The 21,882-nt window shown below is 42.8% G+C and overlaps 3 protein-coding genes across 9 annotated transcripts; 2 read left to right on the top strand and 1 right to left on the bottom strand.

Annotated features, from left to right (window-relative positions):
- Positions 1–470: 470 nt before the first annotated feature.
- LOC144716919 (cytokinin riboside 5'-monophosphate phosphoribohydrolase LOG1-like) lies at positions 471–5,963 on the top strand. 2 transcript variants are annotated; one of them, XM_078592196.1, is made up of 9 exons: positions 471–601; positions 1,274–1,534; positions 1,615–2,351; positions 2,697–2,794; positions 3,781–3,811; positions 4,179–4,278; positions 4,424–4,494; positions 4,898–4,989; positions 5,712–5,963. In XM_078592196.1, exons 3-9 carry the CDS (start codon positions 2,202–2,204, stop codon positions 5,749–5,751), a joined length of 582 nt encoding a protein of 193 aa, XP_078448322.1. In that variant the 5' UTR covers positions 471–601; positions 1,274–1,534; positions 1,615–2,201; the 3' UTR covers positions 5,752–5,963. The 2 variants fall into 2 exon arrangements, with proteins under 2 accessions (XP_078448322.1, XP_078448320.1); XM_078592194.1 differs by having other exon boundaries at positions 482–601; positions 4,898–5,041.
- Positions 5,964–9,373: 3,410 nt separating this feature from the next.
- LOC144716917 (polyamine-modulated factor 1-binding protein) lies at positions 9,374–16,840 on the bottom strand. Of its 6 annotated transcripts, XM_078592193.1 has the most exons (4): positions 16,715–16,808; positions 16,560–16,617; positions 14,530–15,395; positions 9,374–9,657 (listed from the first exon to the last, which is right to left on the bottom strand). In XM_078592193.1, the coding sequence occupies exons 3-4, from the start codon at positions 15,378–15,380 to the stop codon at positions 9,483–9,485; spliced, it is 1,026 nt and encodes a 341-aa protein (XP_078448319.1). In that variant the 5' UTR covers positions 15,381–15,395; positions 16,560–16,617; positions 16,715–16,808; the 3' UTR covers positions 9,374–9,482. The 6 variants fall into 6 exon arrangements, with proteins under 6 accessions (XP_078448319.1, XP_078448314.1, XP_078448316.1 ...); XM_078592188.1 differs by lacking the exon at positions 16,560–16,617 and having other exon boundaries at positions 16,715–16,840; XM_078592190.1 differs by having other exon boundaries at positions 14,530–16,617; positions 16,715–16,813.
- Positions 16,841–18,435: 1,595 nt separating this feature from the next.
- On the top strand, positions 18,436–19,960 carry LQY1 (DnaJ/Hsp40 cysteine-rich domain superfamily protein). Its single transcript, XM_078592187.1, has 5 exons — positions 18,436–18,730; positions 18,814–18,897; positions 18,962–19,013; positions 19,464–19,620; positions 19,748–19,960. The coding sequence occupies exons 1-5, from the start codon at positions 18,560–18,562 to the stop codon at positions 19,767–19,769; spliced, it is 486 nt and encodes a 161-aa protein (XP_078448313.1). The 5' UTR covers positions 18,436–18,559; the 3' UTR covers positions 19,770–19,960.
- Positions 19,961–21,882: the final 1,922 nt, after the last annotated feature.

The raw sequence follows: 21,882 nt of genomic DNA, 5'->3' as shown, positions 1-21,882 counted from the left end.
ATCTTGTTACATTTACCACATTACCCTTTTCTTGAGTGAATTGAAATTCTTTGTAAATTAACCAAATTTGATTAACCCATTTATGATGAGATCCTAAAGGAGTAATAATGATCAATCCTATCACTCTCTGAGATCTCCAAGTTTACTTTTTTTCATCTAAATCCCAAAATTTAGAGCAGATCAGGCCTTCTCTTTCTGAAATATTTCTTTCTGTGTTTGGTCGAGAAGAATGTGGGATGATGAACAAAAAATAAAAAATAAAAGAACTCCAGTTTTGAAGGACTGGTAGCTGGGATTCCTTCATCCCAACGGAGCAGAGTTTATGGCGTCTTGTGCATAGTTGGGTCGGATGGGCCCGGCAGTTGAGCTGTTCTTGTTCAGTACCACATAACTATTGAGATGTTATTGGTGAATTTAAGTGCCCTAACGTGCAGATACCAAACTATGTTTCTTATTTGCTGGAGTGGGAACATGATATGATGAAAAACATAGAAGAAAACGACCATGGTAATGCGTTAAGTTTTAAGGAGGACAAAGGAACAGCTGTTGGGAAAGTGTCAAAAACAGCAAAACGATGAAGAAGGTGAAGCATATGCTGTTGGTAAGTTGTCGAAATTTGCTGTATTTCCCTCCTTGCCTTTCACAAGCGTCAATTCTTTTAGAACAGTTGATGAAAAAGTTAACGATAATTCTGGTTGCTTTATTTTTTGGGCATAGGACAAAGAAATAGCGAAACGATTGAGAGTACGCTGTGAGGAAGTTATCGAAATTAACTGTATTTCCCTTCTTGTAGAACGGTTGATGAAGATTATAACGATAATACTGGTCGGTTTATTTTTTTAGCATAGGACAAAGAAACAGCGAAACGATGAAGAAAACGCTGTGTGGAAGGCATCTAAATTTACTGTATTTCCCTCCTAACAATTCCAATCCCTTGACTCACGTTAATTTTTCTCGAAAGATTGTACATAAAGCTAATAATAACGACGAAGAAGATGAAGAACGAGGTTTGGGGAACGCAGGGATTTTCTTTAATTCCTATCCTTAAAAATAAGAAAAATTGACAGTCGTAAGTATGTTGATGACGATTGATGGTAGTGAACAAAGGTACAGTGGGAATTTCAGCTGAAAGTACTAAAAGAATTGAATCACTCTAGGAGCAAGCTTGTGTAATAACTACTGTTATAGTCAAAGGTTACGCGATTTCTCTACTTATCTAACTTTTTATGATTCTTGAAGACGCTTTAATTTATTCTGTTCTTGATTTCCTCAGAGATTCACACGAGCTGTGTCGAGCTTGCGTGAAGTTATCAAACTCGAGGCCGTCTTCGATCGAAACGACTTTTTTTGGTAGATAGAATTAAAGAAAGAATAATAGTGGAGATCGGACAGACAAGATGCAGCCCATCTGATGGATTGGCTGATCGATCAGGTCGAACTTTTTTGATAATCAAGAGCCGAACCCTACATCAACGGGCAAAGAAGAGAAGAGAAGAGAACATGGGTATTTCAAAAGATGTCATCTTGTGCAGAAGTCAGTCCAAGAGGAAAAATACACGTTACTGAGGCCTTTGAATTGTTTTAATTTTTTTTTTAATATATTTTTTTTACCAGGGTCTTAGACTACGTCAAAGGAAAGTAGGAGTGCTTTTCCAATCGCTGAGGAAATAATTCTTGAGCCCTCAAGTCCGGCCGTCAATCTTCAAAGTTGCAGAACTCTTGTCTCAACCGACTAAGCTGTCAAGGGCTGATCACAGCCGTCCAGTCCTGCCATGGCGTGAAGACAAGGGAGAAGAGCAACAAAAAAAATCAAAGGAGAAGATCGTTCTGATGTTGGAGGGCTTTTTTTCCCCGGGTTAGAGGGGGAAATAGATATAGAATAGACATGCCATACCTTGTCAAGTTGCTGCCTTTCCGGGGGAATGTTTGAGTGGGGAATTGAGAGATCCGCTTAATTAATGCGGGCTGTGATCATTTTAAAAAGCTGAGGACGAGAACAAAAGCTTAGGACGGGGGTTGATCACGTGAGGAGAAACTGGGCAAGGGGGGGGTGCAGGCTTTTCTGATTTATAAGTAGGAATCACCCCTTTCACTAGACTCCTCTTCCTCGTCCTTGCCCTTTTTCTTCAAACTCCAATTTAGCGTGGTTGAAGACTTGAGTACCTTTCTTCTTCTTTCCCTCTTCTTCTTCTTGGAGGGACATGGATACAGAGCAATTATCGCCTGTTCAGGCTCCCAGACTTGCGAGGACGAGACCGTCACGTTTCAAAAGAGTCTGCGTGTTCTGCGGAAGCAGTTCAGGGAACAAACCCAGTTACCAGCTCGCAGCTATCCGGCTTGGCCAAGAACTGGTACAAACACTTGTCTTTCTTTTCCCCTCCTTTCTCATCATCATCATGGCGATGATGATCACCATCGTTACCATCGATTTGTTCTTGGTCTTGTTCTTTTCCTTGTTGTATACGTTTCTCCTTTCCAGATGAACAAGTCCTGTAGCTGTTTTCTCCCTTTTTTCCGTTCAAACTGAGAAAGCTTTCATCTTCGGATGAGGGCAGCAGACATCCTAATGCTAAGTTTATACGATCTCAGCGTCGCCAGATTTGGGGCTCAGTTGGTGCTCAGCTCGCGCAGTATAGCGCTCATCGTTGCGCTCAGTTCCAGCCGTTCATCCCCTGTAACTCTTTTCTTTCTCGCAGGTGGAAAGGAACATCGACTTAGTTTACGGTGGAGGCAGCATCGGTCTCATGGGCCTCATCTCTCAAGCCGTCTACGGTGGTGGCCGGCATGTTCTAGGGTCTCTCTCACTCTTCTTCTTCTTCTTCTTCTTCTTCTTCTTCTTCTCTCTCACTCTCTCTTCCTTCAAGATCGTTGTCTCCCTCTTTCTCCTTCTACATCGTATTCTCTCTCTATCTCCATCATCTTCTTCTTCTTCTTCTTCTCCTCCTCCACTCTCTCTTCTTCTTCATCATCTTCTCTCTCTCTCTCTTCTTCTTCTTGTTCATCCTCTCTCTCTCTTCTTCTTCTTCTTCTTCATCTTCTCTCTCTCTTCTTCTTCTTCATCATCTCTCTCTCTCTCTCTTCTTCTTCTTCTTGTTCATCCTCTCTCTCTCTCTCTCTCTCTCTTCTTCTTCTTCTTCCCTCTCTCTCTTCTTCTTCTTCATCATCTTCTCTCTCTTCTTCTTCATCATCCTCTCTCTCTCTCTCTCTCTCTCTCTCTCTCTCTCTCTCTTCTTCTTCATCTTCTCTCTCTCTCTTCTTCTTCATCTTCTCTCTCTCTCTTCTTCTTCTTCTTCCCTCTCTCTCTTCTTCTTCATCATCATCTTCTCTCTCTCTCTTCTTCTTCTTCATCATCTTCTCTCTCTCTCTCTCGTCTTCTTCTTCATCATCATCTTCTCTCTCTTATTCCCTCTCTTCTTCATCTTCATCATCTTCTCTCTCTCTCTTCTTCTTCTTCATCATCTTCTCTCTCTCTCTCGTCTTCTTCTTCATCATCATCCTCTCTCTCTCTTCTTCATCATCATATTATCTCTCTCTTCTTCTTCATCATCTTCTCTCTCTCTCTTCTTCTTCATCATCTTCTCTCTCTCTTCTTCCTCTTCTTTATCATCTCCTCTCTCTCTTTCTCTTCTTCTTCTTCGTCTTCCCTCTCTCTTCTTCTTCATCATCATCGTCTCTCCCTCTCTCTCTCATTCTTCATCTTCTCTCCCTCTCTCTCTTCTTCTCTCTCTATCTCTATACCTCTATATCTCTCTGACCATGGCGGGGTTTGCGTTTGCGCAGGATTATTCCGAGGACGCTCATGTTCAGCGAGGTACGTTGTCTGCGTGACACTTGCGCCATGTTTTTTCCTTCCGAGGAGAAAAAAAAATTCTACAACACTGAGGGGGGGCCAAATAGCCGCCCGTCATCTGTCCTCTCCCCGGAAATCGAGCCTATCCCGATATCCCTTCTTTCCTCTCTTTCTCTCTCCTTTTATCTGGACATGTGTTTTCTCTCTCCTCCGCAAGTTTTCAGATGAGTTCAGAGCAGACCCATACATATTCCCTCGTCTTCCCTCTGTGCTCCCTCAATTAATCGCTCAGACGCAGGTTTTAACGCAACAAAAAAAATGGTCGTATCAGATCAAGTGAATTTAAATTGTTATATTTTTTCATCAGTTTCTGGGATTTTCTGCGCAGATCACGGGGGAGACGATAGGAGAGGTGAGGGCTGTTTCGGGAATGCACCAGCGCAAGGCGGAGATGGCTCGCCAAGCCGACGCCTTCATCGCCTTGCCCGGTGAGTCATTATCTTCATCATCGTAATTATCTTCATTATCATCATTATCTCTCTCTCTATTCTCTTGTAAACTCTGGTTTGGGTCTGATTTATTGTATTTTTCGGGGTTACTGTTTTTTAACGGTGGATTGGTGTTGGGCGGCAGGCGGCTATGGTACGCTTGAGGAGCTCCTCGAGGTTATCACCTGGGCTCAGCTCGGCATCCATGACAAACCCGTGAGTCATCTCGTCTTTTTCTTCTTCTTGTCAACATTAATTTCGTCATTAGTACCATCGAATTCATCGTCTTCTTCATCAAAACTTCATAGTCATTATCATCCTCTTCTATGTTCCTAGTTCGCCTGGATCAATACCTTTATCATCTTGTTCTTACTCTTTTTCCTCTTCATTATTATCGTCATTATCTGTTCCTCTGCGTCACAAATTCATAGCATCGTCATCATCATAATTACAAAAGTCTTATCCTTCTAAACATCATTAATATCAACATCGTTATCTTGCTCTTCTCTGTCATTACTTCATCGGCGTCTTCTCCTTATCTTCATCAACATCACCATCATTGTCGCATTCTTGTCGTTCATACTTTCATCATTTTTTTTTGACCGTGGAGAACGTGTAGGTGGGGTTGCTCAACGTGGACGGCTACTACAATTCTCTGCTGAGCTTCATCGACAAAGCAGTGGACGAAGGTTTCATCACGCCAACAGCGCGGTATATTATCGTCTCCGCCTCGTCCGCGAATGAGCTCATATCTAAACTCGAGGTCAACCGTCTTTATTTCCCTCTTCTTCCTTTTCTCCTCCTTGTTTGTCTTCTTCTTCTTCTTCTTCTTTGTCTTCGTCATCTTCTTCTTCTTCCTTCTCTTACTTCCTCTGCTTCTTTTTCTTCATCATCTTCTTTTTCTTCTCCTTCCTTTTCTTACTTTTTCTTCATCATCTTCTTTTTATTCTCCTTCCTTTTCTTACTTCTTCTTCTTCTTCTTCTTCTCCTCCAACATCATAATCATCGTCTTCTTCTTCTTCTTCCTTCATTCTCTTACCTCCTCTTCTTCTACTTCATTCTCTTCCTTCTTCTTCATTATCATCATAATCATCACCTTCTTCTTTTTCTTCATATTATTCTTCTTTTGCTTCCTCTTTCTTCTTCTTCTTCTTCTTCCTCTTCTTCATCATCTTATTCTTCTTTTGCTTCCTCTATCTTCTTCTTCATCATCTTATTCTTCTTTTGCTTCCTCTATCTTCTTCTTCATCATCTTATTCTTCTTTTGCTTCCTCTATCTTCTTCTTCATCATCTTATTCTTCTTTTGCTTCCTCCTCTTCCTCTTCTTCTTCATATTATTCTTCTTTTGCTTCCTCTTTCTTCTTCTTCTTCTTCATTTTCTTCTTCTCCTCTCTATTTTTTTTTTTCTTCTCACTGCGTTACTTTGTCGCAGGAATACGAGCCCATGCACGATGAAGTTACTCCGAAACTGAGCTGGGAAATGGAGCAGCTCCCCCAACCGGCCAAGGCAGACTTCTCTCGTTGACGTCTCTCTCCTTCGCTCGCCCGCTGAATTGTTGTATTATCTCTCTCTGTCTCCGTCTATTTCTCTCTCCTACCCCCTACGGCACTTTTTAGACGTCGAGGGAGAGGGGCCGGCGTCTCTTCTTCTCTCAATATCTCTAGTTATCGACTTCTTTGACCAGCATTGTGTCTTCTCACTATTGACGCGCTATTCACGGCCGATGTCTAGTGAGGGAAAGGGCGAAAGAGACACGAGACTGTGCTCTCTCTCTCTGCTATCCCTGAAGGTGAGGAATCTGTGGTGGGGCAAGTGGAGAGGAAAGAGACGAGTACAGTGAGATAGAGAGAGAAAGGTCGATTCTTGTAGAGAGATCTGATGCTGATCCCGACGAAAAAGACCTCCCAAGCAAATACAAACACTAAAACCAGGTGTCGCCGGTGCACCTCCACACTCCCACGCCAGCAAATTACCTGCCCGGATATTCGATTCCTCTCCCTCTCTACAGATCTATCTCTCTAATTACCTCTTACCATGATCTCTATCTCTATATTATCGTTTTGCGGATGCCCACAGTAGCGGGAGGAAACCCGAGAAATACTCTCTCTCTCTACCTCTTACCGTTAGCTCAAACTCTCTATCATCGCTTCGCGAATCAGCCGGAGGGACGGTGGGAGATGATAACACGAGAACAACTTATGTCTCTCTCTCTCTCTCTCTCTCTCTCTCTCTCTCTCTCTCTCTCCTCATATCAATTATCAATAGCTCTAAGTCTCTATCATCGTTGCACGAATGAGCCGGAGAGAAGAGAACACGAGAACAACTTCTCTCCCTCTCCCTCTCCCTCTCTATCTCTACCAACGTATCTGTTATCATTAGCTCTATTTTCCTATCATCGCTTTGCGAATGAGCCGGAGAGAGAAGAGAACAAGAGAGTAACTTCTCTCTATATCTCTACCTCTTATCATTAGCTCTACTTCTTTATCATTCGCTCCGCGACTGAGCCGGAGAGAGAAGAGAACACGATAATTTCTCTCTCTCTAGCTCTACTTCTCTATCATCGCTTCGCGAATGAACGGGAGAGAGAAGAGACACGAGAACAGCTTCTCTCTCTTCCCTTCTCTCTCTGCCGTCGCCAAGCAAGTGCCCACGAGGGCAGACAAGAGAACTGATCTCTCAATTTTTTTTCTCTCTGATACTCTCCATCTCTCCCTGTCATCGCTTAACGAACGCCCACGAGAGCAGACACAACAGCTGGTCCATCTCTCTCTCTCTCTCTCTCTCTCTCTCTATCTCAACCTGTCGTCGCTTGCGCAAGAACCTGTTTCTCTCTCTTCCAATCTCTCTCTATCAACGCTTTCTGAGTGCCCTCGGGCGAAGGCAGAGATGAGGGCAACCAACCAACCACCACCGCCCGTGCTGTGAGGAAAGCGACCTTTCAGTCAGCGCCCATAACCAGGACATTCTCTCTCTCTCTCTCTCTCTCTTCATTTCTCTCTCTAACAACCCTCACTTAAAAAAATCCTCAACCATGGCGCCACCTCCGCTACATCACTTTCAACTCTCAAAGCTGCCCAGTGTAATGATTTGATGCCCGACGAACGATGGGTTAAAGACAGAGAGAGAGAGAAGACAGAGACGGATAGAGGGAGGACAGAGAGAGAAGACAGAAAGAAATAGAGAGAGACACGGAGAGAAGACAGAGAGGTAGAGTGAAGACACAGAGAGGTAGAGTGAAGACACAGAGAGATAGATAGAGACACGGAGAGAAGACAGAGAGGTAGAGTGAAGACAGAGAGAGATAGATTGAGACACGGAGAGAAGACAGAGGTAGAGAAAGAACAGAGAGAGACACGGAGAGAAGACGGCGAGGTAGAGAGGGATACAGAGAGAAGTAGAGAGAGGTCGAGGAGAGAGAAGACAAGAGCTATGTAGAGAGAGAGATACAGTGAAAAGACAGCGAGGTAGAGAGAGGTGCAAGAGAAATAGATACAAAGAAAAAGACAGGAGTACAGAGGTGTTAGAGAGAGAGAAGACAGAGAGATACATAGAGAAGAGGGAGTAGAGAAAGGTAGAGAGAGAAGAAAGAGATACAGATACATACATAGAGAGAGAAGACAGTCATACAGATACATACAGATACTGAGAAAGAAGTCAGGGATACAGATACATACAGATACTGAGAGAGATAAGACAGAGATACAGATAAAGAGAGATAGAGAGAGAGGACATAGAGATACAGAAACAGAGAGAGAGATAGACAGAGAAGACGAAGAGAGATAGAGAAGACAGAGAGATAGAGAGAGACACAGACATTACAAAGAGATAAAGAAGACTGAGAGATACAGATACAGAAAAAGAGGACAGAAAGATAGACGACAGGAGAGAGAGAGAGAGAGAGAGAGAGAGAGAGAGAGAGAGAGAGAGAGAGAGACTTATCTTGGAGCAGTTGGAGATCTTCAAACTAGTTACCATCATTCCGCGCCACCCAAAAGCTGCATCCCCCCTATCCCGCAGATGCCCACTTAATAAATACGATCCCCCCCATCCCAATATCCCCGCGTCCACTCTTTATGCCTATTGCCCACCCTAGCTCTCTCTCTCTCTCTCCCATTCTCTGTCTCTCTTCCTCTAGTCATTCTCTCTCTCTGTGTCTCTCTTCCTACCCATTCTCTTTCTCTGTCTCTCTCCTCCTACCCATTCTCTCTCTCTGTGTCTCTCTTCCTACCCATTATCTCTCTCTGTCTCTCTCTTCCTACCCATTCTCTCTCCGTCTCTCTCTCCCTCTTCCTACCCATTCTCTTTCTCTGTCTCTCTCCTCCTACCCATTCTCTCTCTCTGTGTCTCTCTTCCTACCCATTATCTCTCTCTGTCTCTCTCTTCCTACCCATTCTCTCTCCGTCTCTCTCTCCCTCTTCCTACCCATTCTCTTTCTCTGTCTCTCTCCTCCTACCCATTCTCTCTCTCTGTGACTCTCTTCCTACCCATTATCTCTCTCTGTCTCTCTCTTCCTACCCATTCTCTCTCCGTCTCTCTCTCCCTCTTCCTACCCATTCTCTTTCTCTGTCTCTCTCTTCCTACCCATTCTCTCTCCCTCTTCCTACTCATTCTCTCTTTCTCTCTCCCTCTTCCTACTCATTCTCTCTCTCTGTCTCTCTCTTCCTACCCATTCTCTCTCTCTGTCTCTCTCCCTCTTCCTACTCATTCTCTCTCTCTCCCTCTTCCTACTCATTCTCTCTCTGTCTCTCTCCCTCTTCCTACCCATTCTCTCTCTGTGTCTCTCTTCCTGCCCATTCTCTCTCTTTATCTATCTCTTCCTACCCATTCTCTCTCTTTCTCTCCCTCGCCCTACCCATTCTCTCTCTCTGTGTCTCTCTTCCTGCCCATTCTATCTCTCTGCCTCTTCCTACCCATTCTCTCTCTCTCCCTCTTCCTACCCATTCTTTGTCTCCCTCTCTCCCTCTCTCCCTCTTCCTACCCATTCTCGCTCTGTCTCTCTTCTTACTCATTCTTTCTCTCTCCCTTTTCCTACCCATTCTCTCTCTCCGTCTCTCTCTCTCTCTCTCTCTCTCCTCTCTGCAGGCACACTAAAGTAAATATAAAGGGTTGGACATCTGCTACCTGGGGCTGATGAGATGGGCCCCCTCTCTCGTTTGACCAGAGCTCTTCCGATCCAACCAATGGGCCTTAATGGGCCGGATTTCAGATGTTGGGCTCTCGCAGAGCCATGAACTTGCACTGCTCGCTCAACGCCAGCAGCTGTGCCTCTTTCTTGTCCAGAAGAGCGTTCAGCCTCACGTTCTCCGCCAGCAGGCCCTGCACCTCCGCCTCCTTCTCCACCTTCTCGCTCTGCAGCCGCGTGGCCCGGTCGATCAGCCTGTTCATACACGAAGCCCGCGCTTCAAATTATACATAAACCCCAATCTTTGGCCACATTTAGTATAATTATACATGACAGTTTCCCAAATAATGTATTGAGCAGTAGACGTGGTAGTTCTGTTCTTTTTGTGTGAATTTGTGCGAATTGTTCATTCTGTTCGGTTTTTCCGAACAAAACAAAAATGAATTCGAATAGAACATCGCACAGACCTATGTGCGGTTCTTTTGTTTGCTTTGTGCGAATTTTGTTCTAGTTTTGTGCGAATGTGCAGATTTTGTTCACTTTTTTTAAAAAAAAGAACAAGAACCTGTGCGGTTCTTTTGTGCGAATTTTTTGTTCGTTCCAAACGAACAGAACAAAACAACCATGTCTATTGAGCACGCTTGCTGATAGATGTGGGGTTCATACACTTGAAATAGGACACTAAAATCAGAGGGAATAAACAAAGATTTGAGAAAAATAACCAACTATCCACATATGTTTGGGAACCAATACTTCATGGGCTAGCTTAGCAGGGCCTAACTTCTATTTGGGCCCAATAAGCAGGTTTTTTGTCCTAGTAAATCCTAGCCCATCAGACTCAACACTATGGAGGGCACTTCCTCAATCCTGGGAGGGTGGGAATTCAGGCATGAGTAACCCAACCAGTATTCTCTCTCTCTCTCTCTCTCTCTCTCTCTCTCTCTCTCCCTCTCTCTGTGCAGACCATGACATTCTCTGGAGAGTGTTAAACCCCCCAATTTACGAATACAAGAAGGGCCCAGGTCAAGCTCCATTTGGAGACAGGTTCCATTGTTGACCGCGCAGTACATAAAAGTGGGTGGGGTATGACTTGGAGAAATATAGAAAAATTTGGTTACACGTTGCCTTCATACTAATCCTATGTCCTCCCCACGGCGTTCTCCAAACTACAGAGGGAGAGGGACGTGAGCAGGACGGCAGCTCTTCAGTCATGGCATTTCTCCCTCTAAATCTCTTATCTTTCTTTTCCCTACTCTCTTTGGAACCGGTCGTTGAATTGATTATTGGGGTTTGGGGTTCTACCGCTGAGATGCAAAACATCCCTCGGCGATCCTCTTTGACCCCAGAAACCTTCAGTCTCTTCTCTCCCTTCACTTTACCATCTTTTCCAAACCTTGAGACAATCAATTTAACTGGAAGTATTTTGGTTTTGAAATCATGGGCAAAACACATTTGATTGATAATTTTGTATCATTTGGTATCAAAGCCAGCACCATTCCCATCTTCGGTTCACGCATGGAAATCATGCACCCAAAATTGGGGGCGTGCGAGGCCCCCACCTTTTTTGAATTTTCTGTTGTAACAGTTGTGCACCCAGTACTACATCAGCACTGCCTTGCCTGCATTTCACACAGTGACAAGGCGCCATCTAGGCGTGCTCATGGCGACATCCCATGTGTATGGAGCATCTGGCCGCCAGACGACAATGGTGGTAACTCTATGCCCACTCTTGGTAGTGGAAGCGACCAACATTGTGCCGCATTGGCAATGGGTCTGTGCGCTCTTGGTAGCACCAGTAACGATGGAGGCATCACAACTGACCGCATGCATGCATCAATGCTGCATGCACCTTGCACACAAAGTTCTAGGGGCAACGCTCATCCTAATTCTTGGCAAAAACTTACGCAGAGTCGATGCCGATCTTTGTGTGAAGCAACGGTTGACCAGGGGTAGTGCCTATGCAGGATAGATAGACCCTGTGCTCGGTATCACAACCTCTGAAATCCACACATAGGGTGTCAGATCTAGAGGGGCATTAGATCACATCCTTTGCTAAAGAAATGTAAGCGTGCGGTTGCGTCGCTGGAATCGGTGCTACATGATGTAGGAAAATGTATAACCTACTGGTTCAGTAGAACATGAGGGAGGGTAAATGGGCCCGGCAGGCCGGCATGTACTATGACACAATCATATATATCAATCAATAGTAATTTTTTGGGTTGACCACTGAGTTTCGGGTGGGCTTCCCTCTTTTAATTTTCAAAAAAAAAAAAATGTAAGCATGCGGTGCACCATGGTGGGATCAACTGCAAGCGTGCAGGCAATATGGGAGAGGGGTAACAGAGTTGACAGTCCACAGGGGAGGACGTCGAAGGTGTCTTGGTGAGACAAGGCGTGGTGCGTCCTTGCCCTACGGGGTGGTGAGTCTTCTCTTGAGAAGCTTAGAGCCACACAATAAGCTGAGGTCCTATGGGAGCACAGGCGCTGTGAGCAGTGAGGGCAGAGTTGACACTCCATCCGCAGGTCAGGAGAGATGACCAGGTAAGACTAGGTGTGGTGCCTGTCTGTCGTATCTAATGTAAGGCCAAGAGTCATATCAAAGGCTGCCTGGAGCGTAGCAATGCATGATCAACTCTATAAAACCTCTTGGCAGTATAGTATAAAGTGATATGTCTTGAGGGCTGACCCCACTACTACTAATTCTAATATACTCAAATGCATCTGATGCAGTTGTGAAGGCTGCTTGACTTGGTGCACAAGATGAAGGCCGGCGTGCCCGATAAACTGTGAATTTGGCCCTAATCTGTGTGTATATATGACATAAACAGCACCTTCCCATGTCAAGAATGATCCCCACATTGCAACAACTTCAAGAATCTCTTATTCACTTTGACGCAACTCCTTAAGGCAGATATGATATCACAATCAGGAAAAATAGAGTTCATTCTCACGTTAAGGAGTGGGAGAGAGAACTGATAAGTTCAACCTTGTGTATAAGGGTTGAAAACAGGGAAGGAAGAAAGCACGTGGACCCCAATAGAGCAAGTGCCAAAAGAAAAAAAAAATCAACAAGTACACCCACTTCATCAACCTGAAATACCCCTCCTTGGCAAAGGACGTAGCAGACAAGTTTAATAAGGACTTGATAAAGCTACATGGTGCTCCCCTATCTACTATGTGATGTAGCCCAGGAGGCCTTTTTGTGAAATTTATTATCAGATGGTTGGCCAAGGTGGAGAATCTTCAAGAGGCAGATATGATCTGCGAAAAATACTACACATCTAAGAGACAGACAAAATCCTTTGACAAATTCTACACATATCAGAATATGCAGAGTATCTCTGTCACACCTTTTACGAGTGGTTAATCTTATATGAATGCAATCTCTAGCCCAACAAACCCACAAGAGGCTAGGTCCAAAGTTCTTCGAACCCAATTGCATCACTTATCAAATTGGTCAGGTCGCATACAAGCTGGACTTGCTCCTTGTGGTGCGCATCCATTCTAACTTCCATGGATCCCAACTGCAACAAGCAGTGAGACTCATGGATCGCATGCAGTCATTACCTGCAATTCTCTATATAAAAAAGAGTAGGTCGTAAAGCCTGCACATTATGTTGAAACCATCCCGTACATAATGACTCAAGAGGTACTCAAACTGTGGGAAGGACTGCTGGACTTCAAGTCAAGCAGGAGCCAGCCTTCACACTTCGCATTCAGTTTCTTGAATTCGGATATGCATGAAGTATAAGGCATCATTGGCTCATCAAGGAAATGGCCCTGCCAAAAGTAAGGGTCATGTCATTCCAAAAATAACAGGGCTGATCATCCTTTGAAGGGGACTTTATAGTAACGTGATTTTCCTCCACCGTTGAGCTATCATGTGTTTCTCTCCATCTCTTACAATCTTCCCCTTGCAGCAGGCTTCCATCCATGCGCAAGGCGGTGAGTGAGCACACCAGCGATGTACCATTTGCCATAAGCTCTTCTTAAGTCGGCTCCTGCAATGTCTCATTTCGTAGAGCCAACAACCCTCATCATCAATCCATTTTCCTTCTCTCTCTCTCTCTTGAGACATCAGTTCCAAAAATAAGTTGAAATATTTTCAAAGTAACTTGATACAGCATAGCGGTTGCATCAGATTCTTTAGCAACAAAGATAGTCACTGAATTGCTAACATCACATAAAAATTTCATCCAAGAATACTCGTTGAAATATAAAAATATATCCTCTGCTTTAGTCATTTCTGAAAATGCAGGAAGAACTACACATGCAAATAAAGATCAGCCAGAATTCATCACTTGAAAATATGATTGCATTTCCTGAAAGACTATTTCGAAGACAATATCAATGAAAAATATGTATTGTGCCAAAAGGCTTCCAAAGCTTTTCTGATATCAAATTGGTATCAGAGCTCGAACTCACCGTTCCCTCTCGCAGACGGTCAACCTTACACGCAAGGCGTGAAGGCCCCCTTCCTTGGTGTCGTCTACTCTGCTGGCTCTCCCTCTCTCTCTCTCTCTCTTCCTATCTATCTTTCTCTTCTCTCTCTCGATACCACCCTCATTCCCCTTCTCCCTATGGAGGGTGCACTCATCAGTCATCGAATTATCCTTTATCTATTGATCGGTACAAGTGGATATTGGTTTCTACCATTTTCATGCCACATCTTTTATATTGAGAGTGATTATCCTCCTCCCTTTCTGCAGATATTAGGAAACATCAAAGGCCAATCTCACATAAAACAGCACTGATGTTTAAAGATCAGGATCATTGCAAAATAATGTTTTTGAAAGGGTGCAATTGTCGTAATAGAAGTGAACTCTAACACTTTCCAGTGCATGAAAAGAGCTCATCGTTATACCATTACACTTATCATTTTCATAATGGTCAGAGATGGCAGAAACTCACATAAATAAAAACGTACCTTGTCAAATTGATTAAGGTAATATAAAGAATGTAGGACATTTTTAAAGATAAAAAAAAAATTTAAATTCTTTTCGGAGAAATAAGATTAAGCGGATCGGATATCAAGTAAATAGGTGAAAACTTAATCTATGTTCAGAAATAACAAATGAAGATGTAGCGTCATAAAAGAAAAAAGTGTTAAGATATTTGTTTACATACGTTCCCAAAAAGTTCTCCGTTGAAAGGGCCTGGTCTGGTGGAGCAAGGGCTTCTCTAACACCAATCAGACCACATACATAGGTTTTCAAAGACTCAAAATCTTGCTTCACACGACAAAGTTCGCGCTCATTTTCTGCGGCTCTGAGTCTTTGCCTGGATGTTTCTTCAACCATATCTTCAACCTTTTGACGCATTTCATTCAATATGTTATTAGTACCGTGGGCAAAATTTTCCATCTCCTGCACCTTTGCGGACATTATTTTGATTTGCACTGACTTCTTTCTTATTTCTTCCTTTCCTGCACTTACCTTTTCTTTCTCAATGGCAACTTTAGTTTCTGCCATGAGAACTCTGGTGGCCAGAGACTCCATCACATCTTTGACTAATTGCACAGATTTAAATATCTGGTTGATGTAAGCACCATCATTAGTATCTGCGGTACCAACTTCGTCAGTACCCATTGGCAGTTCTCCATTTGACTTTCCAACAGATGCCAGTTCAACAGTGTCAGACCAATGACCTGACGTTGTCCCATGTTCATCAGTAGAAGTTATTACATCATCGGGCCTTGATATCTGGGATCGCTGAGGTACTGCTGTAATACAAGCTTCGGATTTCAAGAAAGTCAGCAATGTAGCTGTCGTTCTGACCCTCTTCCACAGAAAGTCCAGCTCATCTTTGGCAATATCTTGAGAACGAAGGATGGAGGTCTTCATCTCTTGTAGCGTTTCTTGCCAGCTTTCAATTTTACTGTCATCCTGTTCCAACTCTTGTTCCCATATCACGCACGCCTTGCTAACTTTTGACTGCAAAGCTGCGATGTCAGCATCCTTTACAGCCGTATCATCCATTATACAGATAGTTAGCTGGGGAAAAAAAGCAGTTATCTCAGACCTTGACCATTAATCTCAGACAAATATTACTCATTTTTGTAAAATACAACTTGACTTCTTATCGTCCTCATGAATGCAAAGTGATTATGTAGTCCTTTGAGTTAATGCCAAACTAACTCTACCCAAAAGTAGCATAAATCGATACACAGACCAAAAATTGGATAAAACTGACTCTAGGTAAAATTAGCATAATTCGATACACGCCAAAAAATTGGATAAAACAGAGGGCGATCATCTTTCACGCGTCAGAACTATTCCTTTACACTTAATCACTAAGAACTCAGTAAGAGGATCGCCGTATGAGGATGACTATAGTTGAAGAGATCTAAAACGAAGGGTTTTGCCAGTGCTCTCTTCCCTACAGAAAAAAATATGTCCAATAGTAATTGAATAGAGCCATTATATCATCAGACAGAAAAGCGCGTCTTTTGGGGTACTTAAACATTTAAAAATGGAGACTACATCTCAGGGGAAAAAACGATTCTACACCATAAAGACTAAAAACAAGATAGGAGAAATGGAAAGAAGATTCAAAATTTTATCTAAACAGAGAAGCAAAATAACTCGGTGGTCAGAAATTTTGGTATTCAGAAACCATCGATCAGATACTTCATGGGGGGGATCATAGTCGAAATTCTTGTTAACACGTCCATAGCAAGCACAAATGCACAAAGTGAGTTATTGTAGACCAAGAAATTATGTTTCAAATAAGATACAGAATTGCAGCATCCAGCGGCGCATCTGAGAATTTTGGGAAACCTCTGTGACAAAAGATGACAACATCCCAATATCCCAGTCGACGAAGAGACCATGGGCAATAAAAAAGGATGTCGACAAATAGTAGACTTCAGGATCCTATATGCCGTTAACGGGATCCTACTGGGAACTGAAGTCAAGACATAATTGAACACCTAACTCCACAAAGAGAGTTCCGCTAGATCGTGAAAAATTGTTTCACATCTGATACAGAGTCATAGCATCGGAAGGGGCCTATTGATATCAATGGAATTAGGGAAATTGATCTCAGAATATAAAATAAGAATAGAGATAAGAGACAGGATAGAATTATAAATTTCAAGGATTTGAGAAATATTATTCTCCACAACAATTAGGAAATCTGTTCGACAAAAAACAGACAAGATCGTAATATCGCGACGGGCTCTGCAACAGCCAATCCTTAAACGACTAGCATCCCCTACAACACAGAAAAAATTCTCCTGTTGTTCGCAGCGCTATAGCTTCCTCCATAAATCAATAGATAGAACAAGAGGTAAAGATCAACAAAATCTTACGATCGATCGAAAAAACTGTTAGCTTTTCTCCTCGGACCAAATCCAACGCCACGCGGTTACTTTTTGTTTATGTCACCTGAAACCGCCACGGACCGTACATACTCTTTTGTTCAAGATAAACCGTTCCAATTAATCAAAATTATCGGGCCATTCTCACTTTTTGTTTATTAGAGATATAGTTCCGAATCGTCCGAGACATGGACGATGGACGGGACGGGACGAAGATCGCCCCGTCCGACGTCTGAAGTCAGTGCAGGGACGCGGACCCTACGTCTTTTTCGTATGAGACCTCAAGACGGGACAGTTTTTTAGTGTACAATAACCGTCCAGTCTGGAGGTCTCGGGACAAATTTCCATCCCAATTTTCATCTGACCTAGCGGACGGGACAATTTTTTCATCCTGGGATGAAAAAACCATCCCATCCGAATCCCTGCACTACTATAGTTCCGGATTGTCGGGGATGTGGACGATGGAGTATGGACGGGACACGATGAAGATCGTCCTGTCCGACGTCCGGAATCAGTGCAGGGACGCAGACGGGATGGTTTTTTCCATCCAAGACCTCTGGATGGGACGGTTTTTTCGTTTAAGTGGACAAAAACTATCCCGTTTGGACGTCTCGAGACAAATTTTTGTCCCGATTTTCGTCCAACCTCGTGGACGGGATGATTTTTTCTTCCTAGGAAGAAAAAACTGTCCCGTCCAGGGCCCTGCACTATACTTAGAGCTTGGTCATGTATTGGGAAGCATCTCAGAGCGATTGCTACAGTACCGATATCCGATGTCGAATTCCATGTTTATTGTGACATCTGCCTAACTCTGAAGATTTGGATGCCGGTATGAGATACAGATATACCAATTTCATGATGTCAGATGCCGATATCATAATTGGTGTAACCAATATCCTTCGATATCAGTATCATGATGTCTGATGTTGGTTTCACGTCCTGATGGTGGCATTCACTTATGTCTTAAGTTTTGGATGATGATATTGGATATCGGTTGCAGACATTAGATTTACCGATGTCCACTTGACGATGTCAGATGCATACCTATATAATTTCTATATCTCATGACAGTTTCTATCTTGATAACAGCATCTGCCTACATCTTGACGTCTGGATGCCAGTGCTGGATATCAGTTGCAGCTATTAGATTTACCAATTTCAGAAAGGCAACGTCTGAAGTTGATATGATGAAATGTAAAACATATATCCTTCAGCATCAGTATCTCAATATAAGATAATGACATTGGATACATGATCAATATCTAATATCCGCGTCCATCCCAGTATTGGCATCAGCGTAAGTTTTGAGCTTTGGATGTCAGTATCAGATATCAGAGATATTTGTTTACGCAGATTATATTTATTATATTTGGATACCAATTATTACCAAATTCGAACACAATTGTAACAAAATTCGTACAAAGCGAACAATAGAACCGCACACAGGTCTGTGCGATGATCTGTTCGAATTTGATATTGTTCTTTTCGGAAAACCAAACAGAATGAACAATTTGCACAAATTCACACAAAAGGAACCTAAAAACCATGTCTACTTGTAAAATCGTCTGCTCGTAAACTTGTGCCTGCTCATAAACTTGGCCTTTTATTTTTCATCCTTGCTGCAGGCAGGATGGGGTGAGACACGTGGCAGCGGTGGGACCCGCACTCCCACGTCCTCTTCCCCATATTTAAAGCCGCTCTGTGGCCAATACCGCGCGTCATATCCAGAACATGCGGTGAGAAAACGCCAGAGAGAGCTGGCCATGGCGGGAGAAGGATAGAGAAGAGAAGCGAGGAAGCCAACAGAGCTAGTGGAAATCAGAGAGGTCGGCTGCCATGTCGTCCTCGCCATCTCTCGCTCGTCTCATCCATGGCTCTCTCCTCCCTTCTCCTCGCACCAACCTCTCCTCCCTCTCCACCATATCAGTAGCCCCAAGGAAGATCAAAGGACGGCGCCTTCGGACCTCCTACCCCGCAATCAAAGCCGTCGATCTCGATCAGAACACCGTGCGGCGAATCTGCTCAATCCCTTCCCTTACATTCCCATTTTTGAATCCAGATTCCAATTTTTGCGATCGAATTCTTTTCAGATTATCGCTATTTCTGTCGGGATTGCCAGCGTCGCCATCGGCATTGGGATTCCGGTCTTCTATGAGTCGCAAATCGACAGTGCGGTTAGTGTTCTGGAACTCAGCTTGCTGTACTGCTGTAATTACAGCTGGTTCTGGTTCGATTCAGGCGAAGCGGGAGAACACGCAACCTTGCTTCCCGTGTAACGGAACGGGCCAACGTACGTACTCATCAACAGTTTCCACGTTGATTCATACTTCTAGTCTGAAAATCCCTCGGAATTTTTGAATGATTGAACTTCTGGAATTGAGAAATAAATTGAGATACATTGAGATGAGGTCATCTCTTTTATCTTATTAATGGGGGAGTACTCACCCATTTCTTTTGTTCCCAGTAAATTTGAATGCTGAACTGGGGGGGACTTTAACATGTCTAAAACTGGGAACTCTGGTACAGAAGAAATATAAACTGCCCTTAAACATTCGAAATAGCTATTTGTTTGTTATTCTTCTAGTTTAAACATTCTCAGCAAGTTAATTTGCTATCTAGTTTTGGATAAAATACATGCTCCTTAACGGATTAAACTCCTGAACATCTGGGTTGTTATTCTGCTATCTTGTTTGTTGTTCTACTGAACAATTAATTGCTGATTGATTAAACTCTTGAACAGAGATGTGCAGGTTTTGTAATGGAACGGGCCTTGTAACGGTGGCCCTCGGGGGAGGCGAAACGGAAGTATCACGCTGCATCAATTGTGATGGGGTGGGAACGATAACTTGCACCACCTGCCAAGGAACGGGAATCCAACCCCGTTATTTAGACCGGAGGTATGAATGAATATCTTGCCTCTTCAATCCTATCACCAGAGGGCGTAAAGATTCAAAATTTAAGGACTGCCATACATTTTTGTGAATTTAAAATTCATAGTAGTTTGACTAAAATTTTCATCTGCAGAGAATTCAAAGATGATGATTAAAGATATAACGGAAAGTTGGAGGACTCTCCAATTCCAGACGGCCGTGATGTGTATGATTCAAAGGAAAGATTCATTTTTTTTGTTATTTCATGAGCTCTTCCATCATAATACGATGAAATATCTCATACTATATCTGAGTTGGAAGAAGACAACGGAATACGACGTATAACCCTTTGATATTTGTTTCGTTACTTCGTCGAGTGTTTTCCATGAAATTTACGAGACCTACGGAATCCACTCGTGAGGATAAGGTGTTTATTGATTGATTAATGCAAAATTATTCGGAGCACAATGGAGTATGAACAACCTCATATCTGTGTCGATAATTGTGGGGTTGAAGTAATAGAAAAAACATATATCTGAGAATTCAATTTCCAATAGAAGTTCCTCCAAAAACCGATATTAGCTGTGACATCATTTCTTGGTATTTCTTGGTATAACAAGGGTATAGTCAAACTTTGTCAATACAATCATTTGTTTTGCAAACGGCATTTCGGCTGTTGGAATAAGCTCAGTGATTAGAAATGCCCACCCTGATTTGCAAATCAGGGTGGGCATTTCAACTAAATTTCGCCAAGAGATGTACAGAAATGCCCACCCTGATTTCTCAATACGAGGGAAAAGACATCTGCTTACCACTTCCAAATGTAGGTGCGGTTCTCCTGGTACTTATCCTCTGTGTTGGCACAAATCTGAAGTTCCTGGAGCTTCTCTGACGCCCCAAAAAGCTTCTTAAGCCTTTCCAACAGCTGTCACTATCTTTTTCAAGCTCCCCATGGCTTGAGAGGCTCTCCCATCAAAGCAGATGTTCAAAAATGGAAGATGGGGGGTAGAATTGACAAAAATAACCATTTTTACATATTGAGGAGAAGCTCTGTTGCCATTGATCAGATTCACAGCTCCTGGATGACCCTTGGGGCGCCACATGATCTCAACTCTGTTGCCTGAGATTGCCATCCGGTCGAAGGGTAAATTGATGGCTCTGCACCTGGCCAATTGATCTTTGTGAGGAGTTTGAGCTGCAGTAAATCACGGCCCTGGACCCCTTCTGAATTAGTATTACTCGTCCTTCTGGATTAGTATCAATCAGTCCCTTCAAATTAGTTTTCCTCGTCGACCTCATTAGCTGCCACTGCCTAATCATCGTTGCCAGTTCCGCCAGCATTGCTCTAGTTGTGAAATCAAAGGAATGAGATCTATACTCACCATTGGGCCGCCTATCTAGTTGGCAATGCCATGGAGCCCTCCAGCTGGGACTTCCTTCATTCAGCAGAGGATGATGAGCTGTCATCCCAGTCGGCTTCGAACCATTTTCTTTATTTTATTTTTGCTTTAGCAAAATAATAGTATTCCATTGTGCCTTATCTTTGATGTTTCCTTTCCTTTTGTATTTCATATTTGCACACTTACTGCAATAAATCATGTCATCTGCACTCATCATTTCCTTCCTGCCAGGTTTGGCTCTTTTTCCTTATTTTTTCTGCATGCAAGAAAATGAAATAATAATATTCCATCTTACCTTCTCTTTTCTGCTTCATATTTGCACGCTTCCTTCAATAAATCAGTTCATCTTCACTCATCATTTCCTCATGAGTTTTCCGCATCACCCTCATGCTTGTTTATCTTATTCCTGAAAGGTCAAGCATTACAAGAAAATGTGGTAAAAAAATGAAAGAGGATTTAGGTAAATGACCCTGAAAGGTGCAATGCCTTTCTCATGCTATCGCTAATTTTATCAAATTGCCAACCCTAGACAATGCACTTTGTAATCATGTCGAATAATATATTTACTAAAAGATCATAATCACCATAGATCTCTTGAGCCATAATTCATTCAAGATTATGTCAAAACTAGAACTGAGAGAGCTGAAAAGTGATTACGAATTTAAATTTGTTTGAGTTTTTTAATGAGAATATGCATTTTGTGTATGCATGTACAAAATACTGTTATTTCATTTTTAAATTACAATCGATGATGTATAATATCTAATTTTTTAGAAAAAAATACTTTTGTGCACTCGTTCATGAATTAAGTCATATTGATAAGATTTGATATATTTGAATGCATGAATCATGTAAATTATGATATCATTAATGAGTTTAATTGAATAAT

The sequence above is a fragment of the Wolffia australiana genome, chromosome 2, assembly GCF_029677425.1.
Source record: "Wolffia australiana isolate 7733 chromosome 2, ASM2967742v1".
NCBI classification, from domain to species: domain Eukaryota; kingdom Viridiplantae; phylum Streptophyta; class Magnoliopsida; order Alismatales; family Araceae; genus Wolffia; species Wolffia australiana.
Note: the sequence above shows the minus strand (reverse complement) of the source record. Positions and strands in the feature narration are given on the sequence as shown.